This window comes from Canis lupus, chromosome 21 (assembly GCF_048164855.1).
Source record: "Canis lupus baileyi chromosome 21, mCanLup2.hap1, whole genome shotgun sequence".
Classification (NCBI taxonomy): Eukaryota; Metazoa; Chordata; class Mammalia; order Carnivora; family Canidae; genus Canis; species Canis lupus.
The window spans coordinates 16,563,531-16,582,836 of record NC_132858.1 but is presented as its reverse complement, the minus strand read 5'-3'; the positions used below and the strand labels follow the sequence as shown (position 1 = coordinate 16,582,836).

At 36.3% G+C, this 19,306-nt stretch overlaps 2 protein-coding genes and 1 long non-coding RNA gene across 3 annotated transcripts; 1 reads left to right on the top strand and 2 right to left on the bottom strand.

The window, feature by feature from the left end:
* Positions 1-921: 921 nt before the first annotated feature.
* LOC140612763 (olfactory receptor 8K3-like) lies at positions 922-4,513 on the bottom strand. The gene is made up of 2 exons (XM_072790827.1): positions 3,661-4,513; positions 922-950 (listed from the first exon to the last, which is right to left on the bottom strand). The coding sequence occupies exons 1-2, from the start codon at positions 4,511-4,513 to the stop codon at positions 922-924; spliced, it is 882 nt and encodes a 293-aa protein (XP_072646928.1).
* LOC140612764 (uncharacterized) lies at positions 4,174-18,434 on the top strand. Its single transcript, XR_012013915.1, has 5 exons — positions 4,174-4,498; positions 7,644-7,823; positions 8,317-8,452; positions 13,979-14,097; positions 18,398-18,434. It is a non-coding gene; the product is annotated as an uncharacterized lncRNA (long non-coding RNA).
* On the bottom strand, positions 15,591-16,538 carry LOC140612762 (olfactory receptor 8J2-like). Its single transcript, XM_072790826.1, has one exon. The coding sequence runs from the start codon at positions 16,536-16,538 to the stop codon at positions 15,591-15,593; it is 948 nt and encodes a 315-aa protein (XP_072646927.1).
* Positions 18,435-19,306: the final 872 nt, after the last annotated feature.

Genomic DNA, 19,306 nt, shown 5'->3' with positions numbered 1-19,306 from the left:
AATGTTAGAATTGGGTAGCCCAAGTGGCTCAGTGGTTTAGTGCTGCCTTCGGCCCAGGGTGTGATCCTGGAGACCTGGGATGGAGTCCCACATCAGGCTCCCTGCATGGAGCCTGCTTCTCCTTCTGCATGTGTCTGTGCCTCTGTCTCTCATGAATAAATAAATAAAATCTAAAAAAAAACAAATATTAGAATTGATCTGAATTTGCAGTTTTATGACTAGGGATATAAACATTCCATTTCATCTGATGTTTTGATGAGCATGAAGCTTTCTTTTTCACACCGTTGCATTATAAAAAGATAAAATTTGGATTTTTGTAATGTATTTATGAAAGAGAGTCATTTATACTTTATAAAAAATATTGCCCTGATACACAGACACAATTTCCTGAAAGTGGTAGTTAAAAATAGCTCCTCCCTCGGCCTTCACATCCACACTACTATTTAATCGAGATCAGCTTAATCTTGGATGTGTTTTTATTTTAGTATATGCTTCACACTGAAATTTTTGAGTAGTAGGATATACATATTATCATTAATAAATACTACCTGATGAGTTTGCAGTGTTTATTTGACATGCATTCCTATTAGAAAGCAAATACTTATGGTTGCTTAATATCCTTGTCTACATTCAGTATTTTCCATCATTTTCTTCACAAGTTCTTACCTGTGAAAATGTGCAAGGCATCATTGTGGTTTTGGTTTGTATTACTCTAATGCTGAATGCAATTGAAAACCTTTATGTTTAATGGCAACTTAGATATTTTCTTGAAACATGATTGTTGATATCATTTGTCACCTTTGTATTGTATTTCATGTAAATTCTTTATGGATTTGTAAGAGGCACAATGGCAAGATCTCCATGTTTTGTATGACCGAATAATATTCCATTCCATACATATTCCACATCCTCTGTACCAACTCATCTATCAAGGGCTACTTGGGTTGCTTCTGTATCATGGCTGCTGTAAATAATATTGCAATGGACATAAGAATGCACATATCTTTTCAAATTAGCATCTTTATGTTCTTTGGGTAAATACACAGCAGTGAAATTACTTGATTATATGGTATTTCTAATTTTAATTTTTAGAAGGACATCTATATTACTCCTTTAGGGACTATGACAACTAGGAAAATGTTTTCTTATATACTAAACCTTTAAAATAGATAATGAAATCCAGTTGTGCTACTCCTGGCATTTTGTTCTCTTTTTTCAAGACCATCTTTATATTTTAGGCATTTTGCCTTTCTGAGTAAATTTTAGAGTCAGCTCCATCATTCTAAAAGAAAGAAGAAAAGACAAAGAAGGAATGAAGAAAGGAAGGAAGAATTAAAAAATTTAAAATAGTTCTAAAAATAATTTAAAACCTAATCTAGCTTTAAAGGAATTCATAACTGTTATTGGAATACCTCTGCGTTCTTTCTTCTTTTAAGATAGTCTAGATCCTTTTTTTTTAATTGGTAGTTTTTTAATTCTACAGAAACATATAAATATTTAAATTTATAGCAAAAGAACAATTGTACCATTCAGTAATGCTTACAATTTTTAAAATTACACATGATTCTTAAAATCAACCTGAGTATCACAAAATACTGTTGGATTCTGAATGTCACTGTATTAAATACATTGAATAATTTAAGGGAAACTAACCACATGACATTTATTCATCCAAATAATGGTATGGTATATGTAACATTATGTCTTCCTTAATAATTTAGCAAGGTTTTATAGTACCCAGCAGGAAAATCATGCAAATCGTTCACTAAAATTTTTCTAAGGTATTATAAAGTTTTATTTCAATTAAATTTTTAGTTTAAATTATATATATATATATATATATATATATATATATATATATATATATTGGTAACTTGTAGTAAAAAAACAAAAACAAAAACAAAAACATAAAAACCCTAGATGTCTTAAATGCTGACCTTATATGCACCAATCTAGCAAAACTCAGGTATTATTTCTAATGTTTCAGAAATAAGCAATTTTGAATTGTTGCTGTACACATTTATGCTACCTAAAATAATCACACTTTTATTTCTGATTTCCTTTTTTTTAATAAATTTATTTTTTATTGGTGTTCAATTTACCAACATACAGAATAACACCCAGTGCTCATCCCGTCAAGTGTCCCCCTCAGTGCCCGCTACCCAATTACCCCCATCCCCCGCCCTCCTCCCCTTCCACCACCCCTAGTTCGTTTCCCAGAGTTAGGAGTCTTTATGTTCTGTCTCCCTTTCTGATATTTCCCACACATTTCTTCACCCTTCCCTTATATTCCCTTTCACTATTATTTATATTCCCCAAATAAATGAGAACATATACTGTTTGTCCTTCTCCGATTGACTTACTTCACTCAGCATAATACCCTCCAGTTCCATCCACGTTGAAGCAAATGGTGGGTATTCGTCGTTTCTAATAGTTGAGTAATATTCCATTGTAGACATAAACCACATCTTTTTTATCCATTCATCTTTCGATGGACACCGAGGCTCCTTCCACATTTGGCTATTGTGGACATCGCTGCTATAAACATCCGGGTGCAGGTGTCCCAGCATTTCATTGCATCTGAATCTTTGGGGTAAATCCCCAGCAGTGCAATTGCTGGGTCGTAGGGCAGGTATATTTTTAACTGTTTGAGGAACCTCCACACAGTTTTCCAGAGTGGCTGCACCAGTTCACTCCCACCAACAGTGTAAGAGGGTTCCCTTTTCTCCGCATCCTCTCAAACATTTGTGGTTTCCTACCTTGTTAATTTTCCCCATTCTCACTGGTGTGAGATGGTATCTCATTGTGGTTTTGATTTGTATTTCTCTGATGGCAAGTGATGCAGAGCATTTTCTCATGTGCATGTTGGCCATGTCTATGTCTTCCTTTGTGAGATTTCTCTTCATGTCTTTTGCCCATTTCATGATTGAATTGTTTGTTTCTTTGGTGTTGAGTTTAAGAAGTTCTTTATAGATCTTGGAAACTAGCCCTTTATCTGATACGTCATTTGCAAATATCTTCTCCCATTCTGTAGGTTGTCTTTGAGTTTTGTTGACTGTATCCTTTGCTGTGCAAAAGCTTCTTATCTTGATGAAGTCCCAATAAGCATACACAGGCTCACATATCAACACTTAACAGACTGAGATGCAACCCACCACAATGGGATAAAGTTAAAGTGTTGGTACTTAAGGCAGACATTGTTGATTATTCATTGATGTACATATTCCTTACACAAAGAACATTAAGTTCCATCTTCTCTGTGCCATATGCCAGTATGGTGGGCATATTTATTTCATATTTAATAAAAGACATAAAAATATGAAAAAAGATTATCAGGGCATGATGTATTTTAAAGAAAACAAACAAAGCAAACCAAAACTTGCCTTCTGTTGCAAAATAAGTACTTGGTAATATGGGAACAGTGGTCTGGACTTGTCTTAGCACTTAAACCAAAGCTGGCATGAGAAGAATGATCACTACTGGAATACCTATGAACAGGAAAAGCATTTCTAGCTTTCCACGACTTCTACACATTACTCCTTTCTAAGGCCAATGACATGTCCTAAACAGAAGTCTGTACCTATTTTATTACATGAACTGCCTATATTGAACTCTACACAGGTGGTTTATGCAGGTTTTTCCATATTCTATGCAGGGCACCTTTTACCTCTTTGTTCCTTAGACTGTAGATCATGGGATTCAGCATAGGGATTATCAAAGTGTAAAATATAGAGGCGATTTTATCAGTATCAAAGGAATGACTGGATTTGGGCTGCACGTACATGAAGAAGAGAGTGACATACAATACAACAACCACCGTCAGGTGGGATCCACAGGTGGAGAAGGCCTTGTGCCTGCCCTCTGCAGAGTTCATCCTAAGGATGGCCATAAGGATGAGGATGTAGGACACAAGCACTATGAGAAGGGAGGAAATCAAATTAAATGCTGAAAAGATCAGTATTATCAACTCAATGTCACGTGTGCTTGAACACAGCAAAGTTAACAAGGGAAGACTATCACAGTAAAAATGTCTAATGACATTATGTCCACAGAAGGATGCCATAAAAATCTTGATGGTGATTATCAGAGAGAGACAGGCACTGTAGACATAAGGGATTGTTATCAGCCCCCAGCACACTCTTTGTGACATAACAATGGTGTAGAGCAGAGGGTTACAGATGGCCACATAACGGTCATAGGCCATTGCAGATAGATTGAACAGCTCACTGATGATGAACAAGATGAAGAAAGCCAGCTGGGTAGCGCACCAGTTATAGGGGATTGTATTTTGATCAGCTACAAAATTTACTAACATTTTGGGTGCCACAGCTGATGAGTAGCCAAGATCAATGAAAGCCAGGTGTCTGAGGAAGAAGTACATGGGTGTTTGGAGCCTGGAGTCCACCTTGGTGAGGATGATCATGCCCAGGTTGCCCACCACTGAAACTGTGTAGATGATGAGGAAAAGCCCAAAGAAGAGAGCCTGCAGCTCAGGATGGTCGGTGATTCCCATTAGGATGAATTCTGTTAGCACTGTTAGATTTTGTTCATCCAGGCCATTAAGCGAAATTGCTGTGGGAACAACCATCACAAGAGTCATAGGGATTCAGGAGACAACATCTGTGGATCAGATTGGTCCAATTTTTTCGATCGGTTAATTTAAAATAGGACTCACCTCGACACTGAACCTGGAACCAAAAAAGGAGGTGTTACAACCTAAGATATACAGTAGTTAGTTTATTTATTTGTGCTGTTTGCTGGCTATTGTTACCAAGTCACTATCATCCATTTATGGTCTGTCAACAGGTATCATTAGACACATCTGGTCTTAAGTGGTAATCCTGATATCTTTTTAGATATGCTTTTACTTAACTTATCTATAATTGGTTAACACATAATAGCTAGGAAAGTATTCTAATATAAGTAAAAGCCCTTGCTTCTGGTCCTTGAAATTTTATCCCAACCTTTGTCCCAAAGAAAACCATGATTAATTCATGCAGTAGACTTTGGTTTACTTTTATCATTGTAGCTCTGCATATTTAAGACCATTCTCTTTCCACCATTCATATCATTTTTAATTTCAGGACTGTATTTTCAGGACGCCTGGGTGGCTTAGCAGTTGAGCATCTGTCTTTGGCTCAGGGCAGGATATCGGGGTTCTGGGATTGAGTCCCACATCAGGCTCCCTGTGAGGAGTCTGCTTCTCTCTCTGCCTTTGTCTCTGCCTCTCTGTTAGTCTCTTATAAATAAGTAAATAAAATCTTAAAAAAATAAAACTGTATTCTCATTCTATTATGCTTTTATGGGTATTAAAGAGTGTTTATAATTTGTATATAATAGACGATAATTTAGCACTTTTACAGAAGTCCCAACTAGTGCATTCTAATGCACATAGATATCTTTTATTTCCCATAGAGTAGTGCATGTGGATTCTCAGCACTTGGGTGTTGACTCTTTCAGTGTGTGATTATTGCTATTTTTCATTCCAAATAAGGCCACATCTAGAAGTTATTCAATACGGTAAAAAATAACAATAAAGTGGTCCTTCCCATATTTGCCTTAACTTACCCCTAATATCTCTGAGGTAGGCGTAATGTAATTAGATTTCTCTAGCACATTTTTTAAAGGATTTTATTTATTCATGAGACACACACACACACAGAGAGAGAGAGAGAGAGGCAGAGGCACAGGCAGAGGGAGAAGCAGGCTCCATGCAGGGAGCACAACATGGAACAGGATCCCAGGTCTCCAGGATCATGTCCTGGGCTGAGGATGGCACTAAACCGCTGAGCCATCCAGGCTGCCTGGTCGAGCACTTTTTAAGGAAAAAGTCATTAAATTGTATTTGTTGATGTATCTCCTAAAATCATTCAGTAAGCTGCTATAAATGTACTCACCCTACCAAGAAAAATATCAGGCCAACACTGGGTGTGCTATCTCAAATTCAATACAGGTTGGCAAATCACATTGCCTGAAGCAGATGAATGAAAGACATAGTAGTGGGAAGTGAGGGGAAAGGCATATAGCATGATTCAGTAGAAGTATTTACTTTCTGTTTGTTTAAATGACATGTATCAGGACAAATGATTACTAGATCCAGATAAAGCCAACAGGGCATGGCTTTGGGAGAAATGGAATACACTTATATATTTTAATTTAAATCCTATTCTTACACCTTTATTTCATCTTCTGTCAACTATAGGTGAAATGTTTCTTGTAAACTCAGTTTATTTAAGGATTGCACTTTATCTACCTCTTCTTTTCCAAGTCTGTTTTCCCTCAGACTGTTTTCAAAAGTAGGTACTTCTAAAGTTTTACGGGGAAAAAAAAATCATCTGATTTCATTACAAAGTCTTCTAGAGTATAAAAAAATGAGGACTACATTGTGACTCATTCTAGGAGGCCCTAAATCCTGATTTAAACATACACATACTTGTATATGCAAATTATAATATTTTGTTATATTTATATATGTTAAAGCTCACTACATATTCAGGCCTATAATTTCACTTATGCAGCTGTAAAACTGTAAACAATATTAATATATCATTGATATATGTTTAAAAATGCCTAAGAGTGATAAAACACTTGTTCAAGCTGGGTTTATCCTATGTTTGGCTGGACAGTTTTCTTCTGGAAAATCTGTAATCAGATTTTACCACATCATCAAAAAGAATTAGGGGATAAACGAGCATCTGAATAGATGATGAATTAATACCAGTTAGAATGGACAAAAGCAACTAAAATTAAGAATAAAAGTGAAATCCCATATTGATGGAATATTTTATAGAAACAAAACCTACTCCTAAAGAGAGAAAAATTCAACCCTTTTGGGGACGCATTATAGAAGTCCTAAGTAAATTAATAGAAACTCAATGTCCTGGATTGTACAACCTGATGTGACAAAATGTTACTTGTGTTGAAATTGATCTATTAATTCAATGACCTTACAATCAAAAATCACTAAGGATATTTATAGATTTTGATATTAGTTTCAAATGCATTTTGAAAATGCAAACTGTTAAGAAGAAGCAAGACACTTTTGAAGGGACTTGTTTTACCAGATAATAAAACTTTTGCTGGATTTCTTGAGATGATATGGTAGACATCAATGAAAAAGAATGGGAACCTCGGGCAAAGACTCATGCATGCAAAGAACTGTAATATATGAGAAAAGGGGCATGTCAGGACAGGCACGAAAAAATGGTCTTCATTGGATCTGGGGAAGGTGATCATCCTTACAAAGGATGATGAACTTGGATGTTCTGGTCATCCACACAAAAATCAACTGTAGACTTGTCAAGGACATCATGTCATAAGAAACTGTTCGCAATTCATAACCTTAAAAACTAAAAGCTCTGGATGCCCATAAAAAAGGAAATTTCCAAAATATAGAATAGTAATTTAACATTATTTTGGCAGATGAAACTACTTCACAAAATTTACTCTGTCCAAAAACCTATTCAAATTAACAAAATATTCACAGCAAAGCAATTTGAAACATCCATTAGCAGCAATCAAACAAACGAAAAACTCTAATGCTTTAAGCTACAAAAATTATACCCCAAAGAACTATTCCATAGCAGCTTGTAGAGTTGGCAAATCTCTTCATCTCAACATGCATTTTATTGTGATTTTTACAGATGCCTGCAGTTCCCCTGAAACTCATTTGAGTGAATATTTATGTGGTACTCCTTCCCCCAGTCCTACTCAAGCACTGTCTGGAAAAAGCAAGGAAATTGAGCCTCAAACCTGACTCTTCTCAGATGGAAGCAGGAACTCGGAACTGTTCCAGGGCCTGGGGTTAGACAGGGAGCCCAAGGGTGCGAATACCTAATCTCAATCAATATTCTATAACTTTTTGTAAATAGCCTCAGCAGAGATTAATGGATTGGTCCAATTGAGAATATTGCAATCCCATTAAAAGGAGAGAGGGATCCAGAGGTGAGGGAGGGACAGAGGAGGATCCTAAGCTGAGGTTGCAAAAGTGCTTACTTCCCCTTTCATGATGTGTATTGTCTAGAATCTCAATCTAAATGTAGAAATAATCAGAAATAGAAATGAGGTCCCTTACCACCTTCAGAGAACATTATAATAGTGGTAAACATCTATCTTAGCTCTAAGAAATCTAGTTAGGAAAAGAGATGAGTAATATACATGATGTACTGAGTTGGCATTGGTGACAATACTCATATGTGTCCCTTAAATTGAACAAGGAATCAAGAATCATCACTGCAGGTAATCTAGCAATCATATCGGTGGCCGCTACTCACCTTAAGTGGTGACTGGCTTCCTATTTTCTTGTGTGATTACCAGCCTGACTACAGTGGGAAGAATTTATGAGCATCTCCTCTATTTGAGAAACTCCTCTGGGAACTTGAATGCAATCCTGAGTTATTCCCAAAGCATCTGAGAGCAGGAAATGATGTCACTCATCTTTGCTAATTATTCCGTGAGTTTTATTTCCCTATTGAGGTAATATTATATATATATACAATATATATATATATTGTATATATATATACATAAAATATATATATGTATATATATACATAAAATATATATGTATATATACATAAAATATATATGTATATATATATACATAAAATATAATGTGTATATATACAAATATGAACATATATATGAAGTCACATATATATATACATGAAATTTACTTTGCTTCTAATTTGCTATTTTTGTTTTTTTACTGAAATATCTGCTTTTATATAGATCATTTCTCAGATACATGCTTTATTCATCTAGAAATTACATAAACTTTCAGCATTTTCCACAAAAGCTTCTTCCATGTGTTATATTTGAGGATTAACAAAACTATTTAAACATGTCCTATAGTGTGTTAGAAGATACAAAAGGAATAAAAATTATGAATATGTCTCTAACTCCTATTTTTTTTCTTTTTCTAATAAGGGCTAAAATTGAGTTAGTGATACTGTAATTCCACACCCGAGGTGCATACTGAAACTAATTTCCCTTGTCCGTTTCTAGCTCTCTTCCCCATGGGTACCTCTTTTACAAAAGCTGATGTATGTCCTAAAATGGAATATAGCTTTATAAAGTAAAATAATGTATGTTTTAAAGTGCACAATATGTTATATATAACTCATTTGGATATCCAATGGTTTTCACTAAACTATCTGTTTTTGAATTATATTCATTTTATTACATCCATACCAATATTTTGCTGACACTGAATAAAATTGTTACACTCTCATTCTACCCCCCATTTACTATAGGTTTGCTCTAATTCTTTAGGCATTTAGAGAGATACCGACCTTTGGATCTCCATATATTATCACAATTAAGAACTTTGAGTGTGGTTCTTGCTAACCCATGAATGGACATGTCTACAATGTATCTTGCATTCCCGACTGGGGAAAAATAAGTACAGTTAATTGATTTAAATAAATTAGTTCTAAATAAAGATTTCTTTCATTAATGTGTATTCCACCCTCAGTATCCTAGTGTTTTCAGACCCTGGACATCCAACTTATGAATATGCACCACTTGTACAAATGGTAAAAGTTGCAACAAATAATTACATGAAATTTAGCTTGACAGAGCTAAATGGTTTCACTTGTTTTAATACATTATTTTTTCAAGGAATCCAAATATTGTTCTTGACTGGAAGTAGAAAACTGCACTAAGTATAATCCCTGTCATCAAAGAAGTTCAGGGATTATAATGGAGACATATACTATTGATTTTTATATAACTTTAGTATTTGAATGTCTATCACAGTGATAGTGCTGATGAAGTTGTTGTTAGATGACAAAACATTTGCACACAGCTTGTAGCTGAGTCCAGGAGGGGAGGCCACCAAATTCTACTTTTCCTCCTGGACACCTGGAAAGCTGACTTCTCATCCTCCTGGCAGGTGTGCAGAATTGGCTGAGCTGCAGCCTGACTCTCCTGTGGTGGCACAGCGCCCCCCCCCCTCCGTGTGCAGCCATCCTTCACCCCTGCATGCTGGTCCTGGGGGCCTGCCACACTGCCTTTCTGTTTCAGAGCTTATAATTCCCTGTGGTTGAAGCATGAAATACACATAAAATGCTGAAAAATCCTGAGAAAACATGCAAGGAGAAAGGTGATTACAACAGAGATTAAGAAACTGCTAGTTTGCCCCCAAATTTGATTAGTCTGTGATCTAGCACCCAAGTTTTAGGCATCCATATCTAAACATGAAAGTATCTTCTTTACATATTTCATAAAGATTTTAAATTAATATAGCATAATCTCAGCTCATATCTTAATCACTTTTGACTGTACACATTAATAATATTTATCATTCTAATAACATTAACTTATTAGATCTTTAAACACATATTTCAAGTATTTTAAAGAAATAATTAGTAATTTCTTCTGACAATTATAATTCAAACTACTTTTGTGGTTAGATGCTTTTAAATCGAAGTATAATGAACACAAAATTCTGTATTAGTTTCAGGTATATTACATATGGGTTCTATTAATTGTGTACACTATCAGTGCTCATCATGATAAGCGCAGTCACAGTTTGTCACCATTCAATACTATTATAATATTATTGACTATTCTCTGTAGAGTGCTTTCCATATCTGTGATTTACATATTTTAAACTGGAAGTTTGTATCTTTTAATCCCCTCTATCTATTTTGCTTATTTCCTCTACGCTTCCTTTCTGGAAAAAAACTAGTGTGTTCTCTTTATTTAAGAATCTGTTTGTTCATTTGCTTTGCTTTTATAGTCCACAAATATGTGAAATCACAAAGTATTTGCTTTTTTCTCTTGAATTTATTATACTTAATGTCATCCCTCTAGGTCTTTCTATGTGGTCACAAATTGAGAGAACTCGTGGTGGTTATGATTGTGCAATATTCTATTCTGTATTCTTTTTAAGAAGTAGTCATTTTTGTATTTATATTATAAGTAACCTAATGTCTTGTACATTTTGTGAGCTGAGGTAAGAATTGTTATCAAAACTATGTTTGTCGACAAAATTTCTCTAATCCAAATAATGATTGTTCATTAGCTTTATAAATATTGAAGGAGTCAAAACCAATCCTGAAGGAAAGGTTGGAACAGTGACATGGAGTATAACTTATGGAAGGGCATCAAACTTCATAAACAGTAGCTCTATTTAATAGAAGGAAAGAAAAATTCAGTGGCCTTTATTGAGACACAGAGAGAAAAGAAAAGTGGTACAAAGAGAAGGAGCAAAACAAGGAATAATGATAAAGTTTGAATCTGGAGATATTAGAAGAGCAGTGGGAAATTAATTTGTGGTGGTGTAGTTAAGTTTCTCTAAACATAAGGAGGCAGTGTGGCAGGATACGAAATAAATGCCCAGAAATCAGTAGCATTTCTATAGACTCACCATGAGGCTGAAGAAAGAGAAATTAAGGAGTCAATCCCATTTACAATTGCACCCAAAAGCATAAGATACCTAGGAATAAACCTAACCAAAGAGATAAAGGATCTATACCCTCAAAACTACAGAACACTTCTGAAAGAAATTGAGGAAGACACAAAGAGAAGGAAAAATATTTCATGCTCATGAAATGGAAGAATTAATATTGTGAAAATGCCAGTGCTACCCAGGGCAATTTACACGTTTAATGCAATCCCTATCAAAATACCATGGACTTTCTTCAGAGTTGGAACAAATCATTTTAAGATTTGTGTGGAATCAGAAAAGACCCCGAGTAGCCAGGGGGAATATTAAAAAAGAAAACCAGAGCCGGGGGCCTCACAATGCTGGATTTCAAGTTGTACTACAAAGCTGTGATCACCAAGACAGTGTGGTACTGGCACAAAGACAGACACATAGATCAATGGAACAGAATAGAGAACCCAGAAATAGGCCCTCAACTCTATGGTTAACTAATATTCCACAAAGCTGGAAGACAATTCACTGGAAAAAGGACAGTCTCTTCAATAAATGCTGCTGGGAAAATTGGACATCCACGTGCAGAAGAATGAAACTAGACCATTGTTTTACACCATACACAAAGATAAACTCAAAATGGATGAAATATCTAAATGTGAGACAAGATTCCATCAAAACCCTGGGGGAGAGCACAGGAAATACCCTTTTTGAATTTGGCCACAGCAACTTCTGCAAGATACCTCTATGAAGGCAAGGGTAACAAAAGCAAAGCTGAACTATTGGGACTTCATCAAGATAAAAAGCTTCTGCACAGCTAGAGAAACAGTCAACAAAACTAAAAAACTACAGAATGAGAGAAGATATTCGCAAATGACCTATCAGATAAAGGGCTAGTATACAAGATCTATAAAGCACCTATTAAACTCAACAGCAAAGAAACAGATAATCCAATCATGAAATTAACAAAAAACTTGAACAGAAATTTCACCAAAGAAGACCTACACGTGGCCAACAAACCCATGAGAAAATGCTCCACATCACTGGCCATCAGAGAAATACAAATCAAAACTATAATGAGATGCCACCTCACACCAGTGAGAATGGGGAAAATTCACTGTTAAACAAGACAGGAAAAAAAATAAAATAAAAAAATAAACAAGACAGGTAACAACAAATGTTGGAGAGGATGTGGAGGAAGGGGTACCTCTTGCACTGTTGGTAGGAATGTGAACTGGTACAGCCACTCTGGAAATCTGTGTGGAGGTTCCTCAAAGAGTGAAAAATAGATCTGCCCTACGACCCAGCAATTGCAGTACTGGGGATTTACCCCAAAGATATAGATGCAGTGAAAGACTGAGACACCTGCACCCCAAAGTTTATAGCAGCAATGTCCACGATAGCCAACTGTGAAAGGAACCTTGGTGTCCAATGAAAGATGAATGGATAAAGAAGATGTGGTCTATGTATACAATGGAATATTACTCAGCCATTAGAAACAATGAATACCACCATTTGCTTCAATGTGGATGGAATTGGAGGGTATTATGTTGAGTGAAGTAAGTCAATTGTAAAAGGACAAACATTATATGGTCTCATTGATATGGGGAATAAAAAAATTGTGAAAGGGATTATAGGGGAGAGGAGAGAAATTGAGTGGAAAATATCAGTGAGGGAGACAGAACATGAGAGACTCCTAACTCTGGGAAAGTAACAAGGGGTAGTGGAAGGGGAGGTGGGGTGGATGGGGTGACTTGGTGACGGACACTGAGGGGGGCACTTAACAGGATGAACATAGGGTTTTTACTATATGTTGGCAAATTGAACTCCAATAAAAAAAATACACAAAAAAAAAATGAGACCTGATGCTACCATAGAACCCTCTATCTTGTCTCCTGTCACTCATATCTTCAGTGATTTCTACTTCTTTATTGATTTTCCTTGAAAGGGTTTTTTTCTTTCCATGGAAATGGCTTGTGGAAGCAGACTTTTGTTTGTGTTTTTTTAATTTTTTTTTTTTTTTGGAAGCAGAAATGATAGATGGGACTCATGGCATCGAGATATCTGGTGAAGCCTTTTGGACTTGCAGGGAGATGGCATTAGCAGTTCAAACCAAGCTTATCTAGACCTGAAGAGACAATAAAATCTCCATTGGAAGTCTTACATTTGTTTAGATTAACCTTTCAACTGAAAAATTCAGAAACATGCCAATTACTGTTACCTATCAGACAATTGATAAAGGAGGAAACAATCATGCTACACACATCTCTTGGGTCATAAGTAAAATGTTGGGATATATGATCATGGTGCTTCAAAACAAAAGGAGCTGCTGTGAAAATACTCCTTCAGTAAGTTTTCGGGTCAAAATGGCATTTTCTAGGCTGAATTTGAGAAACTTGGATGGTTTTTCTTATTTTCGTGGTCTTGAAAGGATTCTTTGTGTGGCACTGTGCTTTCTGCCTAGAACATCCCTATATACAGAGTGGGGTCAAAGCTACCACTACTGTGGTAGTTTCAGGAGGGGCTCTGTGGTGCTGTTTGATGTGTGTCCTATCTCCTTTTTTCTTTTTTTTTTATATGTCCTATCTCTTACAGGTGCAGTCAGACCTTGCTTTGTGACTGTCTTGCATCTTCCCTCTCCCCTCACCACCAGGGGGATTTTGTTGTCACTGTCTGGACACAAATGCCATGGAACCTGCAGAGCAGTTAGGAAGGTATAAACTGGAAGTACAGGTGACTTAGCATCTCGCAGGTTGATAGCTTTGACCAATTGGAGATCAGTGCTGCCACATAAATGAGTTTCCCTACGTTACTTCAAGGAAAGGTGGTACTGGGCTCATGTGCCTGCGTGGTTGGTTGAATGTGTGGATTCGTCAATTCTGATAAACGTGTACAAGTGATATGTGAGTGGGTGTGCATGTGTGTGTGTGCATGCGCTGTGTTACCTTTCAACCTAATGAACTTATCCTTCATTTAGAGTGGGCATTGTGTAGAGTTTGTTTAAGGTAAATTTTGTAGCTAACACATGCATAAAGGGTATATGCTATATAAGCTTTTGAGAGACTATCCCCTTGAGTACTAGTGAATGAGACAGGTGCAAGGTTTTAGACTGCCCAGCTAAGATACTATGCCAATATACAGATGTAGATGTTTTAGACAGAATCATGTACGCCCACCTACTCACCAAGGAAGCCCACATCCCTATCCCCAGGACTGTGAACATGCTGTCTTCCATGAAAAAAGAGACCAGAAGTATTGAACATACAGTCTCACTTTATATTTTCAGCTTTGCTGTTTGTTTATGACTAAATTGACAAGTGATTCATAGACCCGAGTTTCATGTTCCCTATAGTTGCCTTCTTTCTGACATCCCACCTCCCCAAATTTCATATCATTTACAGATGTTGCCTGTCTTGCATGCCCTGACCAGTCTCCCTTACTCATTGTATATTAGGAACATTTTACATGTACAGAAGTAGATATGGCACATGATGACTGTTAATTTTTTTCCATCAGAGTTCCCTTGAGAGTTGGTGTCTCTTTGAGGAGAATGTTTTTATTTTCATTCCAATGAGATTTTACTCAAAAACACACTATATACAAATATCAAAAGAAGTGGAGTTTGCTGTTATGAATCTATCACACAGACAATGAGCCCTATACCACAACGTTTGCTCTGAGAATAAGACATGGAGAATGTTAATTTTATGGCACATTGGAATGAAATATCAACATTTTGCCTCGTCTACATGTAACACATGATAGTAGTGGAAATGTAGAATCTCCTTTTGTAGGTTTCCTTTTTCTGTTTGCTACAGGTTCTCTTTCAATGGATATCTAGGCTTTTTTGCTGTTTTTAGTTTTTCTCTTACAGATTTCTTTTTCTGTGATTCAAATTTATTATGGTGCAAGACAAAAATGAATTTAAGAAAGTCAAGATATATGAATCACAGAAAATACAATATTGTGTTTTACTTTAAAATATGCTTACTTTGAAAATATTTTTTACCACTTAAGCGTATTTTGTATGGTCAACTAATATGTCTTTGTATTAGGGATAGTTGGATATTTGACGGTGGAATAGAAAGAGTTAAGATGTACCCATTGAATCCACAAAATTTATAACTATTTATTGCCTCTACTTAGTAGATACTAGGTTTTCAGGAGCAAATAAAAACCCTTAAGTAAGAGAACTGAATCTTCATATTTACACTAATTTGAAAGCCTGGCAAGGGCTCTTTAGGAATCTCTTGAATGCATCTTTCACATCCTTGTTCCTTAGGCTGTAAATGAGGGGATTCAGCATTGGTATCACCAGGGTGTAGAAGACAGAGGCCATTTTATCAGTATCTAATGAGTGGTTGGTCCCTGGTTGCAAATACATGAAGAGAAGGGTCCCATAGAACACAGTGACAGCCATCATGTGGGAGGCACAGGTGGAAAAGGCTTTTTGTCGGCCCTCTGAGGAACGTATCCTCAAAATGGCAAGGACAATGTGGAAGTAGGAGGTTAGAACAATAATCATGGAGAAAAACAAATTGGTCCCGGCAGAGGTAAACACTACTGTTTCTGGAATGTAGGTATCAGAACAGGACAATGCCAACAAAGGGACATTATCACAGTAAAAATGGTCGATTATGTTGGAAGAGCAGTATGACACAGAGAACACACAGGAGGAAACGGTCAGTGCTGTGGTCAGACTGTAGAGGTATATGAGGGACACCAGCAGAAGGCAGATCTGCGGAGATACCACCACCATGTAGAGCAGGGGGTTGCAAATAGCCACGTAGCGGTCGTAGGCCATTGCAGCCAGCATGAAAATCTCCCCCACGATAAAAACTAAGAAGCCACCCAGCTGGGCTGCACATCCATAGTAGGATATGGTTTTCTTTGAAGCCAAGAAGTTGACCAACATCTTAGGGGCAATGACAGTAGAATCGCCAAGATTGATGATAGCCAAGTGCCTGAGGAAGAAGTACATGGGCGTTTGAAGCTGCGAGTCAACACTGGTGAGGGTGATGATGCCCAGGTTCCCTGCCACGGTGAGCCCATAGATCACCAGGAAAACAAAGAAGAGTGGCATCTGGAGGTCTGGGCGGTCTGAGACTCCCCTGAGAATGAACTCAGTCAGGTGGGTCAGGTTCCCTGAGGCCATTTAATTTGCTGTTCTCATCTTTTAATGGAGAAAATGGGAGGAGATTAATAGATGGTCAAGTTGATTTTTCTGGTTCATGCTGGATAGTAGACTGTTTCTTTTAAATCAGATTACTTTTGTTCACAATTGAAAATGTCAGACCTTACTTGTATATCTCTCAATTTTTAACAAATTCAGAAATACAAAGACCAGTTTTTTCTAAAGATCAGTTTTAGCTTAATGAAACTGTTTTCCCAAGCTCTTTTTAACTCTGGGCTAAATACAATTTATATTGGTTTTATATGTAGTAATTTACTATATGTATTAAAATTTTACTCACATAATCATATTAATTACAATATTCCCCAAATATATATTTACATCAACACTCATGCTTCTGTGTATGTTTTTAACTACATTTGAGAAGTTGATGAAACAGATGACTTCCAGTGACTTTCAGTTATTTTTAACTTTCTGCCATTGGCTTTCTCTACAACCTGTATCTTATCAGCCTGGGGATTTTTATGTATCTGCATGAAATACTTGACTATATTGGATTTTCTTTAACTATGTCTACAACATCATGCTGTTTCAGCTGCCACCAACAGACTGTACCTCAGTCTGTTCCTTCTAGTGTTATTCAGAACCTGAATTTTTAAAAAAAATAATCATGTTTCTTCAGCCAAATAACTTGGTCCTTTTATCACTCTAACCTCCATCTGCTCAGACAGTTTTTTATTAATGTGTCCTGGCAGCCTCTCTTTTTTTTCCATCTTACAGCTGTTTCCTATAAAGTATTTGAAGCTGTTTTGATATTTTGAAAAATATTACTTGTAGGTTTGATTTCCTCAAGCTTGATTTGCTCAAGCTCTTTCTTGCTTAGATAAACGTGTGGAGAAGACTGATAACATTATTCACTATGTGGTGTACTCTGGGCCCAGAATGATGCTAGTCATTTCATTATAATGATCTCATTACTCTACAGGAGAGTCCTAGAAGATGGTTGTAATTATTTGTATGTCTGATAAGACAGTTGATAAGTTACACAGAATCTGTGACCAATATTGATTGATACTATGGTTTTATGGTTTTGCTTTATGTGTTTTGTTTGCTTGTTTGTTTGGTCACTTCGTTGGTTGGCTGTTAGTCCACCAATTACTGAGTGTGTGATTTTTTTGTATCAAGTATTTATATTTTTGTGTTGTGATTTTTTTGTATCAAGTATTTATATTTTTGTGTAATGAAATAATACACAAACACCAGTTAGTAGAGCCTGTTAACAATGAATGCAGAAAAATTGGTATCAGCAGGTCTTGCTATAGCATGTTTTAAATGATTTTCTAATGTAATTTCCTGTTTATGTCCTCGTAACCCATTCTTCCTCACTAAGCAGTTTTATAGTTGAAATGTGAAATAGTGAGTGAAGTATAATTTTCATATTCAGGTAACTGGGATACATGGTATCTGGCTATCTACTTAATGAACAAATCAGGTTGTATTCTCCCAAAATCTGATTATTTCTTAAGTCTGTGGTGTCTGTTAATTTAAAGATATTTCATTCCATATTCCAAAAATATGTCTGATGAGGTTATAGGACTATATTGCACTAGATATTCCATATCTCTTCTCCTACCACCACATCTGAAAAGAAATGCACAGGTGAGTTTATCATGGTAACCAGAGTGGCAGTACTCATTTTAAACAAAACATTTCCTGTTTGTTTCTGGCTCATAAGGCAGCTCACTGCATGTTTTACTCTGAGACATAGATAATAAATATATCCTTAATATATGAAGAGGGGAAATAAAAGAGCATCAATAGTCATTGTGGATTGTGAACTATGAATTCATGCAATTAACTTTTTTTTAAAATTTATTCAGAGGCAGAGAGAGAGAGAGAGAGAGAGAGAGAGAGAGGAGAGAGAGAGAGAGAGAGAGAGAGGCAGAGACACGGGAAGAAGGAGAAGCAGGCTCCATGCTGGGAGCTCGAAGTGGGACTGGATCCCGGGTCTCCAGGAGCACACCCCGGGCTGCAGGCGGCGCTAAACCGCTGCGCCACCGGGGCTGCCCCATGCAATTAACTTTTAAAAAACATATTTGCATGAAACATTACCTGTTTTAATTCCTTCTTCTAAAGCAATATTACTAATGTCAAAGCTTGGTAGTTTTTTTCTCTTGGTAAGCATGCCACTGAAATAAAGTACTTTTCTCTTATTAATTCAGGATGGTTTCAGATTGGTTTCTGATAAAGCTATGTTAGTTTTTTACACATATTTTTTCAAGTTCGCTTTGGAAAAGAAATATTTTATGAATCTATCAAAACAAAATGTCAGTAAAAGAACTTTAAAGATGTACATAATGTTGAGGTGCCAGGGTGGTGCCATTGGTTAAGCATTCAACTCTTGGTTTCAACTCAGGTCTTGATCTCACGTTCCTGAGATCCAGCCCTGAGTGGGACTCCTTGCTTAGTGCAGAGTCTGATTGATATTCTCTCTCTCTGCTCCTCCCACTCCTTCTCTCTATCTCTCTAAAATAAAAATAAATAAATAAATAATACACCTAATGTTAAGCATTCATATTACATTTTGGCTGAGAAATAATATTGAAAATATTTATAAGTAATCTTCTGAAATGATTTTAAGAGATGTTCCATTGGTCTCTAATTGTATAATTTTGTCTTAAACTTATTTAAACCTGAGTTGTGTTTGAGATAAACTGCATCTTGACATGACCTGGCAGTGTCCACCAGCAACTGAAAGCCTTCTGGTTGACACCATGGAACCTTTCCTT